The 22599-nt window shown below is 44.6% G+C and overlaps 2 protein-coding genes across 2 annotated transcripts; one reads left to right on the top strand and one right to left on the bottom strand.

Annotated features, from left to right (window-relative positions):
• Positions 1-9659: 9659 nt before the first annotated feature.
• Positions 9660-11787, top strand: LOC137833939 (uncharacterized). The gene is made up of 2 exons (XM_068642009.1): positions 9660-10723; positions 11604-11787. The coding sequence occupies exons 1-2, from the start codon at positions 9660-9662 to the stop codon at positions 11785-11787; spliced, it is 1248 nt and encodes a 415-aa protein (XP_068498110.1).
• A 4505-nt stretch (positions 11788-16292) lies between these two features.
• Positions 16293-17615, bottom strand: LOC137833938 (pre-mRNA-splicing ATP-dependent RNA helicase PRP28-like). The gene has a single exon (XM_068642008.1). The coding sequence runs from the start codon at positions 17613-17615 to the stop codon at positions 16293-16295; it is 1323 nt and encodes a 440-aa protein (XP_068498109.1).
• Positions 17616-22599: the final 4984 nt, after the last annotated feature.

Genomic DNA, 22599 nt, shown 5'->3' with positions numbered 1-22599 from the left:
AATAATAAAGTTGTAGTTGTATATAAAATTAATTTTGATATTTGAGATGGTTTGATGTGATTAAAATAAGAATTTGAGGTTTAGGGTTAAAGGGTTAAGGGTTAAGCTAAAAAAAAGTTTTTAAATGTTTTTAAAAAAATTATAAGAAAGAAGGAACTGTAGAAGAGAATAATTACGTAGATGTTTAGAAAAAAAAAGGAAATGATAAAGTTTTTAAAAACATCAAAGTTAAAAAAAACTTTATTAAATCACTAGACAAATTAAATAGGAAAGAGAAATTAAATCATTAGAAAATAGGAAAGAGAAAAGCAAATAATAATATAGAAAAAACAAATTAAATCATTAAAAAATTAAATGGTAAGAAAGATAGATGACATGACAAGGAATATAAATGGTAGAAAAAGAACAAACAATAAGAAGAAATTACCATAGGAAGATAATAAATATTACAAAGGAAACCATCAGTTATAATTATTATAATAATTGTACAATTTGATCATCTTTAATTTGAATTAGTAGATTCTAAATATAGAGAATATGTTGACAGTTATATTTCTTTATTCAACCTGTTTGTAGGCCCACCCTTTTTTTTATAATAACGTAGTACCAATCTTGTAATATTTTATGCATAGTGTCTTTATATAATGATTCTATCGATCAACATTTGCATACTTCTTTTTCCAACACATTTTATACTTCTTTTTTTTAACTTTCGACAAACATTCCTTCAAGACTTCTTTGAATATTAAGATTTTTTTCATGTGAAGAATTTTTCTATTAATACTTTATTCATTATCTTCATACTTTTTCACTTGTTTTGTCCGCCAACATACTTTCTTACAAAAGAGTTTATTGGTTTTTAAAATTTGCACATTATTCAATAAGTTTAGACTTTTCTCATTTATACATTGTTTCATTAAATTGGTTCTGAATTAAGCTCAATTATTTAATTCTAACACTTCACATGATCGAAACCATCCAACTTTACACAACCATATAATAAGGAGGAGGAAAACGCAAATCGGATGAAGGCATACTCCATCAAGTGGTATCATGAGCCTAGGTTCTTCAAGAGCTAAGTGTGCCTTCTTCTTTTCATTTTAATTCTGTTTTTGTCTTAATTCCGTGTTGTTCATCTTGTTTCCTTAATGTCTATTTTTGAATTTTAATTTTGATTTGGTTGCTGTTTGGACAAATCCAATCGGTGCAATGTATTCAAATTGTTCTTGAGCTTCTAATTTCAATTTTGTGTAGGATTCCTTTGAGTTTTGGTGTTGTTGTTCTAATTTTGCTAGATTTGAGTCTTTCTTGCAAATTTAATCGGTTCATATTGATTGTGTTTGAGTCATTTTGATTTTTGAATTCATATATGTTTTGTCAAGTCATGTTTCTGCTAAATTGTCATCAATTCTATGTAGTACTTTTCTTGATAATTTTGGTTCATTGATTTTAATTTTGAGTGCAGTTTCTAATCTGTTTCTGAGCCTTTGGTGCATTTTAATTTTTAGATTTGAGTTCATACTTGTGTGCTAGATCCATACAAGTTCCTATACATCCATTCTATTGTGTCTTTGAAGTTTATTCATACTTTTTTTTTAATTGCAGATTAGGTTTCTTGAAATTGTACTGGCTGAGTTTCTTTATGAAAATTAAATTTGTTGAAGAAAAATTGTGAAACTCTGGATCTGAATAGATTGAAGTGTTAGAAGAAAAGAGAAAAAAATAAGTGAAAAAAAAATTCAAAATACATAAAAAATGATAAATAAAAAACAAACAATGTGCAATCTGGCACGAACAAAAAACGGTGAAGTGGCAACATATTTGAAAAATTTATCACAATTAATTGGCGCATTGTTTTCGTGTGATTCCAGAGCCAAAATTGAGCTAAGATCTTGAACTGTCTCTGATTTAAATTTGAAATTCAAATTTAAATTTTCCAACTCAGCATAAATTGTTTAAGTCACGCATTTTATACCTCAAAATTCTAGTACTACTATTTTGGTTTTATTAATCCAATTCTAGTGTCATTCTTTAGGTTCAATTTGTGTGCCACCTTTTGTTGAGTGCCTTATTTTTTTAGTTTTTCATATTCATTCAATTACTCTTTCAAGTTGTGTGATATACCTATTCCCTTCGTTGTAGTCCAATTATAAATTGAATTTTTGTTGCCTTAAATTTTGTTGACCTCTTTCTTGGTTGGAGAATTTTAAAGGTGCCTTGATAAGTTTGGAGCTAACATCTTTGGTGAGAGCTTTATCACTCAAATAGGTGCAAATTTGAACTCCAAGTTGAATATCCTTAAGAGGTATAGCAAGAGGACAACAACAATCTTTACAAAGTCTACACAAAGAGGGAGTGCAAATAGAAAGAGTACTAAAAAGAAAAGAAAAAAGTGCATAGAATAGGATTTACTAAAAGTTGTGATCCAAATTTTCATTGTATTTACTTTGAGTTGTAATTGTGTTAAATCTTGAACAATTAGCGGATTAATTGCACATTAGACGGTGAATGTGTCTTCAATGGTTCTAAGTGCCTAGAAGCCTCACCTTAGGATACGTCTAGTTTAAAGTTTTTTAGTTAGCAATCTTCAATTGTGTTTTTGCTTATTGCTTTGCATTTTATTTTCTTGCATAAAATAGTGTTTTCATTCTTGATTGTGCTCTAAGTGAATTACTTAGAGAAAGGTTTGTGAAAGTTTTGAGGGATAGAATCTGGCTAGGAAAGGCTTGATACTTAAGCGATCCAAGTGATCCACCTCCCTTTCCTAGGAATCTACCTACATTACTCAACCTATCTTTCTTATAGTAATTACTTTTAACACATAACTTTAGCATGTCTTCTCATTCTTCAAGTCCAAATGAAAGTGATCGAAAGACTACCAAAACTCTTTTAAAACAATTAGCCAAAGACTTTCAAGCACTTTCATATAGACAAATGCAACATGAGACCCAACTAAAAGAAAGGGATGCTCACTTTGCTAAAATAAAAGAAGAGTTACAACTTGTTAGAGAAAAGGGTGAATACACCACAAAATCAAAAAGATCTTCAAAAGCATATAGCTCTAGGTTGAGTGTTTTATATGATGAAAAAAGTCTTAGAATGCATGAGTATTATTAACCTCAACCTAGGAGAGCTAGAAAGGAAAGAAAAGAAAGTCCAAGGGAGGTTAGGGTAAAGTTACCTCATTTCTATGGAAAAGAAAATGTAGAAACATATATAGATTGGGAAATGAAGGTAGAACAATTGTTTGCTTGCAACCATGTGTGAGTGAAGAGAGAAAAGTACCCTTAGCCACCCTAAGTTTTCAAGGTAATGCTATGTATTGGTGGACTGCCCTAGAGCAAGATAGGTGTCTTCATAAGGACCCTCCCATAGAGTATTGGAATGATCTTAGAGGAGCCTTAAGACGCCGTCATATTCCCTCCTATTATAATAGGGAGTTAATGGATAAGCTCCAAAGACTCCAACAAAAGAGTATGAGTGTAGAGGAATATAGGCAGAAAATGGAATTATATATGATGAGAGCCTCAATTAGGGAATCTGAACCCACCACCATAGCAAGATTTTTAAGTGGGCTTAACCTTGAGATTAGAGATAGAGTTGAACTTTTGCCCTATCGTAGGGAGCATATCCATGTGAAAGCTCATGTTGAACAACAAAATTTGAGAAAAGGATCAAGTCGTAGGGAAAGCTCATACTCTAACTCTTATCCCAAAGAGGAGTATAAAAAGGAGGAAAGCCTATCAAAGGAAAAACCAAAGGAACTCCCAAGAATATAGAAAAAGATGTGCTAACCCCACAAACCCGCAGTAGAGATGTCTAGTGTTTTAAGTGTTATGGTAGAGGCCATGTACAAGCTCAATGGCCAAATAGGAGAACTATGATGCTAAGAGGGAGGTATGAATATAGCAGCCAAGAAGATGAGCCTAGCGGGTTAAATGAAAAAGAAAATAGTGAGGGAGCATATCCATGTGAGGAGGATTTAATGATGATCCGCAAAACCCTAAACAACCAATCTAGCGAGAACCAAGAGACATAAAAGAGAACATTTCCCATACAAGATGTCAAGTTTTAGAAAATGTTTGTTCTCTCATTGTGGACAGTGCCTCTTGTTGCAACTGTTGTAGCGATAGAATGGTTGAGAAGCTGAATCTACAATTAATACCTCATCCTAAACCTTATAAACTACAATGGATAAATGAAGATGGGGAATTAACTATAGATAAGCAAGTGAAAGTCGAGTTCTTTGTGGGAAACTATAAAGATAAAGTTTTATGTGATGTAGTTCCCATAGAAGCTTGTCATATTTTGTTGGGTAGACCTTGACAATTTGATAAAAAAACTATGCATAATGGTCTTACCAATGAGATTACTTTCACTCATAAGAAAACAAAGTTTGTACTCTATCCCTTATCACATTCCCAAGTGGTAAAGGATCAAGTACAAATGAAGCAAAAGATAGAGGAAGAAAAAAAATAGAAAACCAAGAAAAAGCCCTTAGGGAAAAAGAGGCGTGGGAAAAGAGTGTTCCTTCCCACAAGGTTATCCAGAAAGAAGAAAAATTTGAAAACAAAATTAAAAAGATACTTCTTTCTGAACAACCTTCAGGCCTCCTGCTTTATAAAGGAACACATAGAAAACTTGTAAAAGAATCACAGGAAGGAGGACTCATAAGTCATCTTAGAGTTGATAAAACTCTTGAGATTTTGAAAAAAAAAATTATGTACTATTCCTTAAAGAAATCTTGTGAAAATTTACCAAAAACAATAGAAAAATAAGAGGAATGGCAACTTAATAAAACTGATTTTTAACAACTGTTGAAACTAACTCATTTGATTTGTTTGATGACTCCAATAAATGGACATTTGATCCTGAAGGATGAGCATAGTTGTCAAAGCAGGAATAAGGTTGTTGTTCGAGATCAACATTGTAGATTTGAGGACAAATCCTTTCAAGAAGGAGGGGATGATTAAAATCGTCTAGCCTCACACAACCATATAATAAGGAAGAGGAAGACCTAGAGGTTGTTTATTGATTTAATTGCAGATATGAGTCTAATTGGGATTTTGTTTATTTTTGTAGGCTCAATCAAAAGGACAACTCTAGGTTAAAGGAATGTACAAACATATACAAGAAGACCTCCAACTCATCAAAACATAAACAACTACTAGAATAGGCCCAAGCACAAGCCCAAGTGCAAGCCCAACAACCAGAAGATTAGGGCCCACAACTAGGTCTATGGTAAAGGAGATACAAGAGGACTGGGATGCTGCTACTGATGGCAGAGAAACATTTCTCTACATGTTTGAAGAAGCCTAGATCCTAGTTTAAATAGTGTAGAGTAGAATTTATTTTCTTGTTAAAATTAGATTAGGAACTTTATTTGTAATGTTTTTACATTGAAGTTTGGTACCTAAACACCAACCTAAATCCCATGGCTTCAAGAGTTGATTTCAAGGAATTAGAGGATTCATCTAGTTTCGCCTTCAATTTGGCCATCACAAAGGCTGAGTTCCTTTTCAATTCATCACCCAGCGTGCGGGTCACCATCAGGGACCAACTCAGCATCTTTGCCATCCCCTCCACCAAATCATTCGTTGAAATGGCGGAGATGATACTTTCCTCTTCAAGGGTCATCCCCACTTGAATGCCTTGGGCTAGCTGCAGATGCTTGCCCAAAATTGATGGAGAAAGGGATGACCCCGTCTCCTTTTTAGGTTGGGATGCCTTAGTCGGTCGGTTCCTCTTCCTCAGGTTGGCAGGTTGCAGGGCGGTCGCGGGGGCACCACGTCTACAACTAGAGTCGATGTTCATGCCCTAAGAACCTCCAAAGACCCGTTCTAGTGCATGGACGTCTGATGCTTCAGTTGCTTCAAGAAATTTACCGATTCTGGGTCAATTTGAGACATGATTTATGCAAAACACAAATGAATTTAGCATCTAGGTCAATATACGAAAAGAAACATTACGAATGTTAAAATATAACATACTGGTCAGGTCGGTTCACCTCTTTGACAACTCAAACAAAGCTACAAGCTTCTGAGTAGGAAGCCAGTTAGGGAGTTGATCGAAGACATGAAAGATTTCTTAATCCTGGGGAGTCATGGAGGACCTCAGCCAAGGGACATATCGCGTGGGATTACGCGTCCAATGGAAAGGAAACTTCGGTCTCCCTTCTGAGTCATAAAAGAATGGTTTGTTGTCTGATTCAATAAAAACTTTGAAGTGTTTATGGGACGAGGTATAAGGTCCAAAACGGATACTGCTCGGACGACTAGTTGAGGATAACCAACTCACAAGGGTAGTCGGTCGAGATTTAGAGTAAAAAAGAAAACATTGAGGAGTCGGTCTCAACCTAAAAACGTCATAGATTACCCTAAAGGCTTGGAGAGTTGCCCACGAATTTGGGTGCAATTGAGTAGGGGCGACGTTGAGGATCTGAAGGACCCCATCATAAACTCATCAAAAGGAAGGGTAACGTTCAGGTCGTTAAAAAATGTAAGATATACAAAGAAAGAAACCTTGGGAAGCATTTTCCCGACCGTGATAAACTTGGTCGGAGTGGCTACAACTATCAACTACAACCGTGTCTGAGGAGGCGTTAGGTTTTAAGATGGAAGCTTTAGCAAAAAAACTGTCTAAAGTTGTTGGACCCCTAAAACAAGATGGGACGTCCAGGACGCATGGATCAACCCACTCGTAATCCACACCACCAAATGTAGAGTGAGTGTGCTTAGAAGACTCAAGATTCAAAATAATTATAGATGGCAGCAGGGAAATGCATTACTAACTTTTTTAGTGAAAGATGCGAAAGAAAGAAATTTGCTTGATACTCGACATTTGGATCACACTTGATGAACTCTATAGCATAGCATTTAAGCAAACCCCTTTGCAATGTTCACAAACACCTTTATTTATAGAAGAGATAGAATAAGGAATTCTCCTCTCGGACAATTAGATTGTTTCGCATCCAAGGGCACACAAATTTTGGTATATGAATGTGTAAGAGTTCGTAACCACTAGATCACTTTTTGATCGCATAGTACATACGAAATGACATTTTGAAAATTTTCAAGTCACATATCCGACAATATTAAATGGATCCAAGTCACATCTCACTTCGGGCACCCAACAGTCACATCTCGATTCTTCATAAACTAACATTCATCGAGTCTGAGGGGCAAGTGTCCCAATTGGTACTGGATGAGCCAGTCACTCGGCATCTGTTACTGGTCGATCGACTGACTTAATAAATGATATCAACAATAGTTATGAGAATCCTTTGCGAGTCACAATCATGTCCATTTAATGCGGTGACATCTCCAAGAAATCAACTAAACAACTGAATAACTGAAGATATTGAAGATATTAGCAAAATATCAAATATACATATGTACCAATATATCTGCCTATAAATCAAGGATCACGCTACACATCAGTTAACAATTGATATTTGGCCCACCACAACAAGGGCCCATAACTGAACATTATAAATAAACCTTTAACAAAGGTGTAAGGTACGATTTAATCAGTTTTACAAATATACACTCTTTACATAGAGTACTTACTTAAGTGTTGGAATACCTTTTTCAGGTCAGTCCCGACTGAGCATCAATAATCAAAGGAGGAGAGTTGAAGGAAGGAACTGTAGACCATGGGAGTTTTAATGTTTCAAATCCATGAAGAAGCTTGAAGCCTTGCTGCTTTTGGTTAGGGTTTAGATTAGAGTGTTTAGAATCTATGTAAATATCAGTTCTTAATCCTTGCACAAAGCTTGCCCAATCTGTTTTAAAAAGAAAAGTGTTTTTCTAAGTAATGAGAAAAACAACCGGTTGAATTATCGATATAATCGGTTGTTTGTCACTTGTCTTGTTCAAAGGTTTTGAAACTGTTTTTGACTTGGTTATGTAACTGCCTAACCAATTCAACAGGTTAAAACGATTTTTCAACCGATTGATTGTAACATTTCCTGACAATTTTTTGAAAACATGTTAATCTGTTTTGGGTGGGATCAAAACTGCTTTGGCTCATTAATGCTGCCTTAAACGACTAGTTTTTGAATACTATATGATCCGGTCGGTCATCGGTGGTTGATGACGTCAGCAGAAGACAATCACGTGGACCACTCGTAGGGTGACACGTGGACCAGTTGGCAGAGAGATCAGGGAGCAGATCATCCAAAGAGGTGATCGGTGGTCAGTAGTCAAGTGGCCACCGACAGACCAGTTGGCAGAGAAGTCAGGGGATAGATCACCCAGAACGGTGATCGGTGGCTAGTAACCAAGCGGTCATCGACAGATCGGTTCCCAGATGAACACTTGGGGGCAGAACGCGAGAAGCAGTGGAGCACCGATCAGTCATCGGATGCATGGTCATCGGGGGCTCGTGTTACACGCAGTTAAGCTGGGACTGAGGTTCCCAGCAAGAGCGTTACGCACGGACCTCGCATGAACATGTCTCAGAGAATCGTGCATGAGAGTGGCCTGAGGGGGGCTTGTAAACCGGTCAGTGATTGGTGACTCCCTCAACCCATTACGTGCATGACATCGCGAAGGGGGAATCGTTCGCACAGAGAGCAATGCCTGGTGAGTGTGCTTAGACCAGCCACACCTGGCGTTCTCCTGAGAGTATGCGATTGACCCAGATGAAGGGAATGCGCTAAGTTACTCCGCCAGGGGATAACTTAGACACGCAGTGAGAAGCGCTAGAGCCTTCAAGTAATGACACGTGTGTGGTTAGTTGCATGCCTCCACGTGTCATCATCTAAGAGGGACGCGGTCCAGACAAAGGTGCACTCCGTGCCGCCGAAGGTACAGACAATCGCAGACACGCGCAGATACTCATGTTCTACTGATTCTGGAGGTACGTTGCCACAGAAAAGCACAACAGGGTCCTGACACATGCCAGAGAGGCATAACAGAATTCTGTTAGGCGCAGGTACAGAGGGAGGCATAAAAGAGAATCAGAGTGAGATTCAGAAGGGAGTTCTTTACACACTGTTTTTACACACATTGTTTTTCTAGTGATTCTGTGATCTGACTTGAGCGTCGGAGCGCCACCGGCCGCAGAGGCGCCACTGTGTGTTTTTCAGGTTCTCAGAGAGGCTATCTGTGGAGCGGACTTGGAAGGCACGTGGTGTCAAGCTGGTGAGGAAGATCGTGACGAGGCAACACTCTTGCGCTAAGTCAACCGGCAGGATCATTTGGCGCCCACCGTGGGGCACGTATAAAACGTGATTCCCAACCATAGTTTGTGTTGGTGGTGCTTCGAGTGTTTTTTGTTCAGCTGCTCGCTATCTCAGTCGACTCCTGGAGTTTTCACCGTTTGTTTGGGGTTCTTTGAGCTGCTGAGTTTGCTGCGGAAGGATGAGGACAACGCGCTCCAGTTCAGTTGCGCCATCAACCGACGAAGATGCTGTGTCCATGACGCAGGTGATGGACATGATGAGGACGCTGCAGGAGAACGTGGCTGCATCGCGTTCTGAGCAGGAAAGGATGCACGAGGCGCTGGTGGCCTCGCAAGCGAGGAACGAAGAGCTCAACAGGATCAACGAAGAGCTGCGCAAAGCCCTTCAGGAGCGGGAGGAGCGTGCGACAGGGGACAGATCCGCACCCCCATCCCCACCACGCAGTTTCCCTATGCCATTCTCCCAAGAGATCATGAACTCAGTAGTCCCGGCTAGCACTGTGGCAGTGAAAGCATCTTTCACTGGGGTGGAGGACCCTGAAGCCCATCTCACGGCGTTTCATACTCAGATGATGCTCTCAGGGGGCTCAGACGCGGTGTATTGTAAGGTGTTCATGAGCACCTTGAGCGGAACGGCGTTGGACTGGTTCGTTAGTATACCCACTGGCCATATCACCACGTTCCAACAATTTTCCAAGATGTTTGTTGAGCAGTACATAGTGAACAAGGCGCCACCTCTGGTGTCTTACGACTTGTTTGATATAAGGCAGTACCAAGGGGAGTCCTTGAAGGATTTCCTGAACAGATTCGGGGCTCGGATAGTCCGATTGCCAGGAAAGGACGAGGAAATGTTCGTGCACGCCTTCAAAAAGGGTGTATTGCCTGGGCCCTTTAGTGAGTCGCTCATCAGGAACCACCCCGCCACGTTCACCGAAATCCGGCGACGTGCTGTGGCTCACATCACTGCTGAGAGCGAGGTCACAGAGAAGAGAGGAAATGTGGCCCCAGCTAAACCGCGCACCCAAACGAGGGTACAACCTCAGAGGGTAATGGAGGCGGCGGCGGGAAAGAGGGATCAAAGGACGCGTCACCCTTACGACCCTAAGAAAAATAAGAGCAAGGGGCCAGGGCGCCCCAGGGAGAGTAATCGCCCAAGGGAGGGTAATCGCCCCCCGAGGTATGAGTTTGTGATGGGTTTGGCTGATTTGATTGCCATCCCAGACATAGCTGCCAGGCTCAAAGTGCCTGAGAAAACGACGGAGAAGATTTTGGGGCCAAAGCCAGACGCCTGGTGCGAGTTCCACAAGAGCTTTGGCCACTCTATCAATTCGTGTTTGGCCCTGGGGCACCAGCTCACCGAGCTGGTCAAATGTGGTTTCCTGAAGGATTACTTGCTAGAGAAGCAAGCAGACCAGGCATCAGGGTCTCAACCGGCGAGTAGCGGAGGGCAACAGCACGAGGTGCCTATCCACGGCGAGATCCACACCATAGCTGGCGGATTCTCCGGCGGGGGGTGCACAGCGTCGCAACGAAAGAGGTATGCGAGGTCGATAATGTCAGTTGAAGCCTTCGAGGATCAATCGCCCGACGTGGACATCACGTTCACCAAGGAGGACCGCAGGGATGTGGTGCCTCATGACAACGACCCTATTGTGATCTCGCTGGTCACGGCGGGAAGGACCGTCCACCGGGTGCTGGTCGACCAAGGAAGCTCGGCAGACGTGATGTTTTGGCCAACCTTTGAGAAGTTATAGTTGTCCCCTGATCAGCTAAGACCATATGGGGGCTGCTTGTACGGTTTTGCCGGCGACCAAGTGGAGGTGAGGGGGTATATCGAGCTGAGGACGACCTTCACCGACGGCTTGGCCTCACGAACGGAGAAGGTCAGGTACCTTGTTGTAAACGCCCCATCAGCATACAACATACTGCTGGGAGGCCAACGCTCAACAGAACAGGAGCTGTGCCTTTGACAAGGCACATGAAGGTCAAGCTGCCGTCTATGGAGGGTATGATCATCACTATTTGCTCCGACAAGAAGGAGGCAAAGAAGTGTTACGAAAACAGCCTCAAGAACAAGAGGTCTGTGTGCCATGTAACCACCACGCCTCCCCCTGGCGTGGAACCGGAACCCCGACGAGCTTCGGATGCGGCGTTAGAAGTGGTCGCCGAGGGCAATGTGCCAATGGAGGATATGGAGGCGAGATCCGAGAGAAACTGCTCGGAGATCGCTAGAGAAATCGGTATCGCGAGGGCGCTGATCGCCAGCGAGAAGAAACCTCATCCAGTAGAGGAGTGGCTCGAGAAGGAGATCAGCGGTAAAGTGTTTAAGTTGGGAAGAACCCTGGATAGCAAGACGCAAGACCAGATCGCTGAGGTAATAAGTAGACACATAAATGCTTTTGCGTGGGCTGCTTCAGATATGTCGGGGATCGACCCCGATTTCTTGTGCCATCGTTTGGCGATGGACCCCCAAGTCAGGCCCACCCGTCAAAGAAGAAGAAAATTCAACGAGGAGAAGAGACAGGCGATCAAAGAAGAGACTCGGCAACTACTGGCAGCGGGCCACATCAGGGAAATCCAATATCCAGAATGGCTTGCTAACGTCGTCCTGGTCAAGAAGAGCAGCGGAAAGTGGCGGATGTGCGTTGATTTTACAGACTTGAACAAGGCCTGCCCGAAGGACTCTTACCCCTTGCCTAGCATTGACGCCCTAGTAGACAGTGCATCAGGGTGCAAGCTGCTCAGTTTTCTGGATGCCTTCTCGGGGTACAACCAAATCAAAATGCACCCCATGGACGAAGAGAAGACCGCCTTCATGACGGAAAGGTCATGTTATTGTTACAGGGTGATGCCCTTCGGGTTGAAGAATGCAGGAGCCACGTACCAAAGGCTGATGGACAAGGTGCTCGCGCCCATGCTCGGAAGGAATGTGCAGGCATACGTCGACGACATGGTCGTGACGTCCCTGGAGAAAGACGAGCACGTCGCAGACTTGGAAGAGTTGTTCACCACGATAGCGAGGTACAACCTAAAACTGAATCCTGAAAAGTGCGTTTTTGGTGTAGAAGCAGGGAAATTTCTGGGGTTTCTTCTGTCAGAAAGGGGAATTGAGGCTAACCCCGAGAAGTGCGCCGCCATTTTGGCAATGAGGAGCCCCGCCAATGTGAAGGAGGTACAGCAACTCACGGGGCGGATGGCCGCCTTGTCTCGGTTCGTATCGGCAAGCGGAGAGAAGGGCCACCCATACTTCCAATGTTTGAAGAGAAACAACAGATTTGTTTGGACAAAGGAGTGTGAGAAGGCCTTCGTAAAGCTCAAGGAATATTTGGCGAGCCCTCCAGTTCTGTGCAAGCCCCAAAACATAACACCCCTCAGGCTGTACTTTGCCATAACTGAGAGGGCGATCAGCGCAGTGCTAGTGCAGGATCAGGACCAGACCCAAAGGCCTATATATTTCGTTAGCAAGGTGCTGCAAGGCCCGGAGGTAAGGTACCAAGCCCTAGAAAAGGCAGCATTAGCGGTTGTATTCTCGGCGAGGAGATTGCGCCATTACTTCCAGAGCTTCACGGTACTGGTGATGACTGATTTGCCGATCCAGAAGGTTCTGAAGAAGCCCGATGTGGCTGGAAGGATGGTAAAGTGGGCGGTCGAGCTTTCCAAGTTCGACATCAAGTATGAACCCCGGGGATCGATCAAAGGGCAAGTCTTTGCCGATTTCGTGGTCGAGTTGTCCTCCGAGGTGGCACAGAACGCCGAGGGTGACTTTCGCTGGGTACTCTCTGTTGATGGGTCGTCCAACCAGCTGGGCAGCGGGGCTGGGGTCATCTTGGAGGGGCCCAACGGAGTGTTGTTAGAGCAATCATTGAGGTTCGCTTTCAAAGCAAGCAACAACCAGGCAGAGTATGAGGCTTTGATCGCTGGAATCTTGCTGGCTAAGGAAATGGGGGCGAGAGTGCTGATGGCCAAGAGCGACTCGCTGTTGGTCACGGGACAAGTAACTGGCGAGTTCCAAGCCAAGGACCCGCAGATGGCAGCCTACTTGGAGTACGTGCAGGAGCTGAGAAGATCTTTCGCTTCATTTGAAGTGGTGCACGTGCCAAGAGAACAGAATGCCCGAGCTGACTTGCTAGCCAAGCTCGCCAGTTCGGGCAAGGGGGGTAGGCAGAGGACTGTCATTCAAGAAACTTTGAAAGCGCCTCGAGCATTCCTGGCAGACCACCAAGTTCTCCATGTCTGCAGATCAATAGGAAGACCGACGAGAAGTCATAGATCCCTAACGCAGGAAACTCTGAGGGCGCCGAGGGTCAGAGCGCGCCCAGCAGAAGAAGGGGCAAGATCGATGCAGATTTGCGCTGTCCACGAGCCAGACACGTGGATAACGCCTTACCAACATTATTTAGCAGATGGTGTGCTTCCAGCTGACTCAATTGAGGCCAGGAAGATAAAGAAGAGCTCCAGCAAGTTTACCCTTATTGACGATGAGCTGTACAGGTTTGGATTCACGCACCCCCTTCTTGTATGCATACACGGAGAGAAGTGCACGAGGATTGTGGCTGAGCTCCATGAGGGAATTTGCGGGAGCCACATTGGAGGTCGATCGCTGGCGACAAGGACTATCCGTGCAGGCTATTACTGGCCCACGATGAGAGAAGATTGCAAGAGATACGCCCAGCGTTGCAAGCAATGCCAGCAGCACGCTGATTGGCACAAGGCACCCCCAGAAGAGCTAAAGTCGATTTACAGCCCTTGGCCGTTCCATACTTGGGGAATTGACATTCTGGGACCCTTCCCATTGGCAATCAGGCAGATGAAGTACTTGGTGGTGGCGATCGAATACTTCACCAAGTGGATCGAAGCGGAGCCAGTGGCCCAGATCACCGCACACAAGATCGAGAGCTTTGTATGGAAGAACATATTGTGCCGGTTTGGTGTGCCTAAACGCTTGGTGTCAGACAATGGGACGCAGTTTGCAAGTCACCTCTTGAAAAAGCTGTGCGAAGAGGTGGGGATACAACAGGTGTTTGCATCTGTCGAACACCCATAGACGAATGGCCAAGTGGAGTCTGCCAATCGGGTGTTGCTGAGAGGTTTAAAGAAAAGATTGGAGAAAGCTAAGGGATCATGGGCTGAAGAGGTACCCCGCATAGTTTGGGCATACCATACAACTGAGCAGTCAGGAACCCACGAGACCCCCTTTAGTTTGGTTTATGGATGTGATGCGATGATTCCAGTCGAAATCCAGGAAAGCTCGCCGAGATTCCAGAACTTCGTGGCGGAAGACTCGAACGAAGAAAGAAGAATGAATCTGGATTTGCTGGATGAGGTCAGGGAGGAGGCGAGAGTTAAAGCCGAAGCGGTAAAGAGAAGAGTTGAGCGAAGGTACAACTCTAAGGTAACGTCAAGGCAGTTTAGAAGCGGCGATCTGGTGATGAGGAAGGCCCATCAGTATGAGATGCAGAACAAGTTATCGCCCAAGTGGACGGGACCGTTCAGAATAACCGAGGAGCTCGGGAATGGCGCCTACCGCTTGGAGACATTAGAAGGAGGGGCAATTCCCCGCACTTGGAACGCAACACATCTCAAGTCGTATTACAGTTAAAGCCTTGTAAGTAAAGACGAATAGGATGAGATTCGAATAGTTTCTGTTAAAACAATTTCAAGGGGGCACTCTTTTTTCCCTGAGGAGGGTTTTTAATGAGGCCACCTAATAAAGAAGAGTTTTTCAAAGTTTAAAGCTTCTATGTTTGCATGCTTATGGCTTCGAAAGTTTTAAGAAAAAGGCCTTATTACTCGTATGTGATCTAGGGAACAGTAAAATCGTATTGCATGCTTTCAGTTAAAAGTTTTAAAGTCCCCATCGCTTTTCGGCGATCGGTGGCACAGTTAAAGTTTTAAAGTCCTCATCGTCTTTCGGCGATCGGAGGCACCAACAATGATGAAAAGACCTCTCTGCACCAGCAGACAGAGGCAAGATTAAAAGTCCTCAGTGCGTCCAGGGAAGAGGAGATGTAACCCCTGGGGCAAAGTAGAGGCACCAGATAAAGTCCTTCTCGCCGTTGAGCGAGTTCAGGCAAAATGAGCGGAAAGGTCAGGGGTGTTTGTGACCTTAAATGGTGGGAAGGGAAGGAAAATGCCTTTCCCCCTTTAAGTGAAACAGCAACGATTGACCCAGTAAGACCAGATCATTGTTCTGAAACTCAGGGAGGTAGAGAAGGATCCGAAAGGCGCCTCTATCCCCAGATGAGGGAACGATGATCAGGTCAAGGAAAAGAAGAAAGGTAACATCGCCAGAACCTTATGGCGTGAAAGATGAGACAGTAAAAAGGTTGGGCGGCGAGTACCAGATCAGAAAAGTTCCAGGCGATGACAGAAGTAGGGAGGATTTCACTTGGCAGATCAGGAAAATTGTATTTTAATACTAGTTTGAGTAAAAACCTGCTGCCTAGTAAGTGATTTTATGTTAGGGTTTGTTGCCTTAAATTCACAAGTTTTATTGAACGTCATCGCCGAAGAATTGGTAGTTGCTCAAGTTTACTTTGAGTTAACAGTTTGCCAAGTTTGTTATAAGGTTAAACAACTTGCTCGAGTTAAAAGCGGTGCACGGAGGGTCAAGTTCAAGTATTGCTGAGTTCACGTGGTTGAGCAAGTTTCGCCAAACAAGGTGCCACCTCTGACGATCGGTGCCCTCTATGCTCTTAGCACTAGAGCGACAGACAAGCAAAGTGAAGTACAAAGAACGATGACTGATCAGTTTTGCCTTGTCAGAGGAAACTTTTCCAAACAAGTTCCTACACAACAAGCTAGCAGACAGACTACGCCTTGTCAGTCATCCAGTACAAAGCAGTGCACAAGAGCTATTAAGGACGAAGCTAAGGGAGTTGTTAGTCGCGATCAAAGTAGAGGCTAAGATCAAAGAGGGCAGATCGCGCTAAGCCTAGGTTGGTTAACATTTAGTCGTGTGCAAAGAGAAAGAGAAAGTTTAAGAAAATGCGGAGAAAAAGGTATGCGTATGAAACTAGTATATATTAAGCGACAAAGTTTATACAAGTTCAAGTACAACAAATTGTGCAGAAGTGTAAAATTACAAAGAAAAAGAGAGAAAGAGCTCAAGGAGGAGGGGTGAGCTTTCCATCTACCACTTCGTGATAAATGATGAACTGTGAGAGGTCCAAATCTGGGAGAACGCATCGGATCTGCTCGAGCGCCAGCTCGAATCCGTCAGTAAGGGCGTCAACACCCACATTCATAAGATCGGCGTTCTCAACCTCTAATTTTTGCTTTGAGGCCTCCGCAGCATTTTTCTCGGTGGTAAGGGCAGCAAGGGAAGAGGCAGCTTCTTCCAATTGGCCCTTTGCTTCAGACAGCTGGCCCACCACCTCCTCAAGTTTCTTCTCCCCAGTAGCGGCCGCTTCCCTGGTGGACTCGAGCTCCCCCACTAGTTGTGAGTTTAGTTGGCGTAGGGAGGAGGTCTCGACCCGCAGTTGCGCCACCTCGCAGTCCAGGGAGTTGACAGCTTGCCCCATCAAGATCTCAGTCTTGATGGTCTCTTGGACTTGCGCGAAGTTCTCTCCCCTGGACTTTTCCACCATACCCCTCATCATGGCAATGGACCCTTGGGCAGCTTCGAAGTCACTTTGCAGTGACTCCTTGTCATGCTCAAGCTCCTTTACCCTCTTCTCCAGGGCTATTTGCTTGCGGTGCTGGGTGGAAAACTCCAAGGAAAGCACAATCTGCTTCGCCAGGTGCATGTCCACCTCCTCCCCGGTCCACTCGATAAGCTCCCGGCTGCGAATGAGCTGTCGAACCAGAGCAATGACTCGGCTAAAGTTCTCATTACTTGTTCCAAAGCCGCTTGGTCGAGAGCTGGCCCCACCACCTTCAGCGTTAGCAGCGGAGGTTGGCAGTGGTGGTGGCGACACGAGAGGTCCCGAGAGATCCCTCGAGCGAGCAGAATCACCCCCAGCAGGTGGGGTGGATTGACCAAGTGGTTGGCCTGCTGGGGGAGGAGATGGCGATCGAGGAGTTGGGGATGGCAGTTGTTTGGGGGAGGGAGAGCGTGTTGGCACTAGGGCAGGTTGAATGGAGAGGGGCGAGGGTGAACCTTCCTCTATCTCCACTACCTCAATCTCCCCAGGCTGAAGAGATGAAGCCCCCTCAACCGCTAGAAGTGTCTTCTTACGGTGTATGAGAGGAGAGCCAGAGCTCTCCTCTTCGGTTGAGGGAGCAGGAGCAGCAACAGCAGCAGCAGATGAAGGAAAGGCCTTCACCAACTTCCTTCTTTTCCTTCCTGGCTCGGGGCCTTCAGCTGGCGCGACCGAGAGAGGAGGGGCTGCAATAGGATCGGTGGTGGAAGAAGAGGAGCCAGTCCCTTTGGCCCCCCGGAGTTTGGCGAGCTCCAGCAAAGCTTTCCTCCTATCCTTCCCTGACATCGTATCTACATCGAAGGGAAAAAGAAGAGTTAGATGGCCTAATTATGCAAGTAAGTCAAAATGTATGCAAGCATGCATGAGAATGTGCAAGTATCCTAAGAGGTGAAAGAAGAAGAGCTACCTATATATTTTTTCAGAGCCAACACATCAAACTCATGTTTGATGAGGAGTGTAGAGTTGTACTTGGCCCCCAGGAACAACCCACATAGCTCGCGCTCGTAGGGGGCCATGGCTTCGAGATCCCGGGGTTTCTTGAACTCAACCACAGGAACCCAGTAGAGGGGGTACCCCTCGAGCAATGTTGGACTTTGTGGGGTGGTAGATATCATGTAGAACCTGCCTTTCCAATCTTTGAAGGATTGCTGATACAGGCCCAAGAGCACCCGTCCAGCAACCCCATTCAGACTCACCCAGGACCTGTCCCTAGGGTTCTTCGCCTCGAAGAACTAGAGGAACACGTCCACGGAGGCGTTATGCCCGAAGTAATTGCAGAGAATTTCAAATGCCCGGATGAAAGCCCAGGCATTTGGATGGAGTTGGCAGGGTGCGACGTTCAGCTCCATCATCAACTCCTTCTCGAAAAAGGTGAAGGGCAGGCGTAGTTTCAACCTTTTGAAGATGGCAGAGTAGACGAAGACGAAGGGCACCCCATTGGTGGCCCTATCGTCCGCGCAGATGGGCATCCCTCGAGGAGGAATGCAGACGCGGATGTTGAAGTCGTTCTCCCGATCGATGGCGCAAGATGGCTCATCCGAGTCGCTGCTCAGGAGGGATTTTAGGTGCCCTAGCGGTAGCAAGGTAGAGGTTTCAGCGAGCAACGCCAGGGGAGCCCAGTTATAGACCCTGGCGTTGTCGTGGTAGGAGGTTGCAACGGGTGGAGCTGGAGCTGGAGCACTTGCGGAAGGCTGTGCACCAGAAGACGAGGCGATGGTTCGAGCGGTCTGTTTCAAGCGAGCCATTGATAGATAGTTGCAGTGGGGGAAAAGCGAAAAGTCAGAATGAATGGAAGGAGAGGGAATGATGAATAGTTCGGTGAAAAACAGAGGAAGGAAAGGAGAGAAAGGTCCAGGTGGAAAGAGGAAGAGGGAGAAGCAGAGAGCAGAGAGCAGAGTGAAGAGCGCGAAAACCCTAGCCTGGGTCGAAAAGAGGAAAAACGGAGAAGATGGATGCATGGTGATGAAAGGGACGAATGCAATCGGTGAAAAGAACCTAAATGGACCAAGAAAGAAGAAAAACCATACCTTTGAATGATCGCGAAGGTTCTGAAGATAGAAAGCTGGAAGAAAGATGGAAGCACAAGAGGGGATTCGTAGAGAGTCTGGGGGTTGATTGAAGAAGATGAAGAAACAGTAAAGGCGCGCGTCTATTTGAAAAGAAGGGAAGCGCTAGCGACACTCCACGCTGACCGTTGATGCGCCCACGTGTCGCGAGATTAAGGGAGGTAGTCGTAACGTTAAAGGGCAGCACGTGAGGTAGCACGTGACGTGGGCCCACTTGCCACGTGGACCAAGGTCGTGACCACTTAGTCTCTTCGCTGAGAACGAGTTCACAGCTCGAGACTGAGGGGCTTGTGATCCGGTCGGTCATCGGTGGTTGATGACGTCAGCAGAAGATAATCACGTGGACCACTCGTAGGGTGAGACGTGGACCAGTTGGCAAAGAGATCAGGGAGCAGATCATCCAAAGAGGTGATCGGTGGTCAGTAGTCAAGTGGCCACCGACAGACCAGTTGGCAGAGAAGTCAGGGGACAGATCACCCAGCACGGTGATCGGTGGCCAGTAACCAAGCGGTCGTCGACTGATCGGTTCCCAGATGAACACCTGGGGGCAGAACGCGAGAAGCAGTAGAGCACCGATCAGTCATCGGATGCATGGTTATCGGGGGTCGTGTTACACGCAGTTAAGCTGGGACTGAGGTTCCCAGCAAGAGCGTTACGCACGGACCTCGCATGAACATGTCTCAGAGAATCGTGCATGAGAGTGGCCTGAGGGGGGCTTGTAAACCGGTCAGTGATTGGTGACTCCCTCAACCCATTACGTGCATGACATCGCGAAGGGGGAATCGTTCGCACAGAGAGCAATGCCTGGTGAGTGTGCTTAGACCAGCCACACCTGGCGTTCTCCTGAGAGTATGCGATTGACCCAGATGAAGGGAATGCGCTAAGTTACTCCGCCAGGGGATAACTTAGACACGCAGTGAGAAGCGCTAGAGCCTTCAAGTAATGACACGTGTGTGGTTAGTTGCATGCCTCCACGTGTCATCATCTGAGAGGGACGCGGTCCAGACAAAGGTGCACTCCGTGCCGCCGAAGGTACAGACAATCGCAGACACGCGCAGATACTCACGTTCTACTGATTCTGGAGGTACGTTGCCACAGAAAAGCACAACAGGGTCCTGACACATGCCAGAGAGGAATAACAGAATTCTGTTAGGCGCAGGTACAGAGGGAGGCATAAAAGAGAATCAGAGTGAGATTCAGAAGGGAGTTCTTTACACACTGTTTTTACACACATTGTTTTTCTAGTGATTCTGTGATCTGACTTGAGCGTCGGAGCGCCACCGGCCGCAGAGGCGCCACTGTGTGTTTTTCAGGTTCTCAGAGAGACTATCTGTGGAGCGGACTTGGAAGGCACGTGGTGTCAAGCTGGTGAGGAAGATCGTGACGAGGCAACACTCTTGCGCTAAGTCAACCGGCAAGATCATTTGGCGCCCACCGTGGGGCACGTATAAAACGTGATTCCCAACCATAGTTTGTGTTGGTGGTGCTTCGAGTGTTTTTTGTTCAGCTGCTCGCTATCTCAGTCGACTCCTGGAGTTTTCACCGTTTGTTTGGGGTTCTTTGAGCTGCTGAGTTTGCTGCGGAAGGATGAGGACAACGCGCTCCAGTTCAGTTGCGCCATCAACCGACGAAGATGCTGTGTCCATGACGCAGGTGATGGACATGATGAGGACGCTGCAGGAGAACGTGGCTGCATCGCGTTCTGAGCAGGAAAGGATGCACGAGGCGCTGGTGGCCTCGCAAGCGAGGAACGAAGAGCTCAACAGGATCAACGAAGAGCTGCGCAAAGCCCTTCAGGAGCGGGAGGAGCGTGCGACAGGGGACAGATCCGCACCCCCATCCCCACCACGCAGTTTCCCTATGCCATTCTCCCAAGAGATCATGGACTCAGTAGTCCCGGCTAGCACTGTGGCAGTGAAAGCATCTTTCACTGGGGTGGAGGACCCTGAAGCCCATCTCACGGCGTTTCATACTCAGATGATGCTCTCAGGGGGCTCAGACGCGGTGTATTGTAAGGTGTTCATGAGCACATTGAGCGGAACGGCGTTGGACTGGTTCGTTAGTATACCCACTGGCCATATCACCACGTTCCAACAATTTTCCAAGATGTTTGTTGAGCAGTACATAGTGAACAAGGCGCCACCTCTGGTGTCTTACGACTTGTTTGATATAAGGTTGATATAAGGCAGTACCAAGGGGAATCCTTGAAGGATTTCCTGAACAGATTCGGGGCTCGGATAGTCCGATTGCCAGGAAAGGACGAGGAAATGTTCGTGCACGCCTTCAAAAAGGGTGTATTGCCTAGGCCCTTTAGTGAGTCGCTCATCAGGAACCACCCCGCCACGTTCGCCGAAATCCGGCGACGTGTTGTGGCTCACATCACTGCTGAGAGCGAGGTCACAGAGAAGAGAGGAAACATAATGGGCTAAATGATAAAACATAAAAAAGGCACAATCTTTCTCGCCATCTTTTTCCATTTTGGGACCTTCCAACTTTCTCTTTTTAGCTCAAATTATTCTCCTTTACTCCAAATCTTCAATCCTCCCTAAAAATCTGCAATTAACACCAAATTTGGGAATAAAATGCTCTTATTCAAATAAAGCTCATAAAAAATGTAAAAAGGTATAAATTCATAAATTAGGAATTATTTTATATGTAAATTAGCAATAAGTCCTCATAAGTATATTTTAATATGAAATATTACTGAAATTAGATATTTATCACTCTCCCCAAGTTAGAATCTTGCTTGTCCTCAAGCAAAGTAAATAAATATATTTGAATTTAAATATCAAACAACTTAATTCACTAAACAACAAATCAAATTAAAAACTTATGATGCTTCCAAATTCAAATATAGAAAAATATATACACAATCAAGTTTTAGGATCAAATCAAAAAAAATAAATGACAATTCATCAAGGAATATCTTCTTATATGCTCATGGGTAAGTGTTTCTCTCTATTTTCACTGAATCATAACAAATCACAGTTGTTTTTCATTTCATCTTCAAATCACAAACATATTAGAAACATGAATCTTGAGGTCTTTTCCAGGTTTGTAATGAGGTTGGGCTTCCAAAAAATATTGGTTTTTCTTAGATAACAAAATGCACATCTTAAGGAAGAAGAACATACCTGAAATTCAATTATAGAGAACATATATGTTATCTAATTACCACTTTCTTTCAATGTCACCTTTTTCCTCATTTTCTTTATGACTTTTCATGATGAATTTTTTTTCTCTTTCTTTTCTATTTCTTTTTCTTCTTTTGTTTCTCTTTCTTTTTTTTTTCTTTTTTTTCAATAGTAGGAAAAGATTCTTCCTGTTTTCAACTTTTTGAGCTTTCACAATCAGAACGAACCATTCCCTTTTCTATATGTATTCATGTTCTCCTTCCTTAGACATGCTAAAGGGTAAGAAATTATATCATTAAAGGTTAAGGTGCAATATTAACAAAAAAAATTCTTGGCCCAAAGGGGATATATAAAAAAATGGAATTATAACAATATACAATTTGGCTATTTGGCCCTGGGCTCCTAATTAACACAACAAATGCCTCAATCATCTTCATGCTCTTTTATGATGTAGCAAAAATAAAAATTAAGCAATCTCAACTGTCAATTCATTAGTAAAACTCTCAAAATTATTTAAGGTTCACACACTCACTTGGTTTAATTGGTCTCATTCCTTTTTTGTCTTGTCAT

This window comes from Phaseolus vulgaris, chromosome 5 (genome assembly GCF_000499845.2).
Source record: "Phaseolus vulgaris cultivar G19833 chromosome 5, P. vulgaris v2.0, whole genome shotgun sequence".
NCBI lineage: Eukaryota > Viridiplantae > Streptophyta > Magnoliopsida > Fabales > Fabaceae > Phaseolus > Phaseolus vulgaris.
The sequence above is the reverse complement of the archived record's forward strand: the minus strand, read 5'-3'. Positions and strand labels throughout refer to the sequence as shown.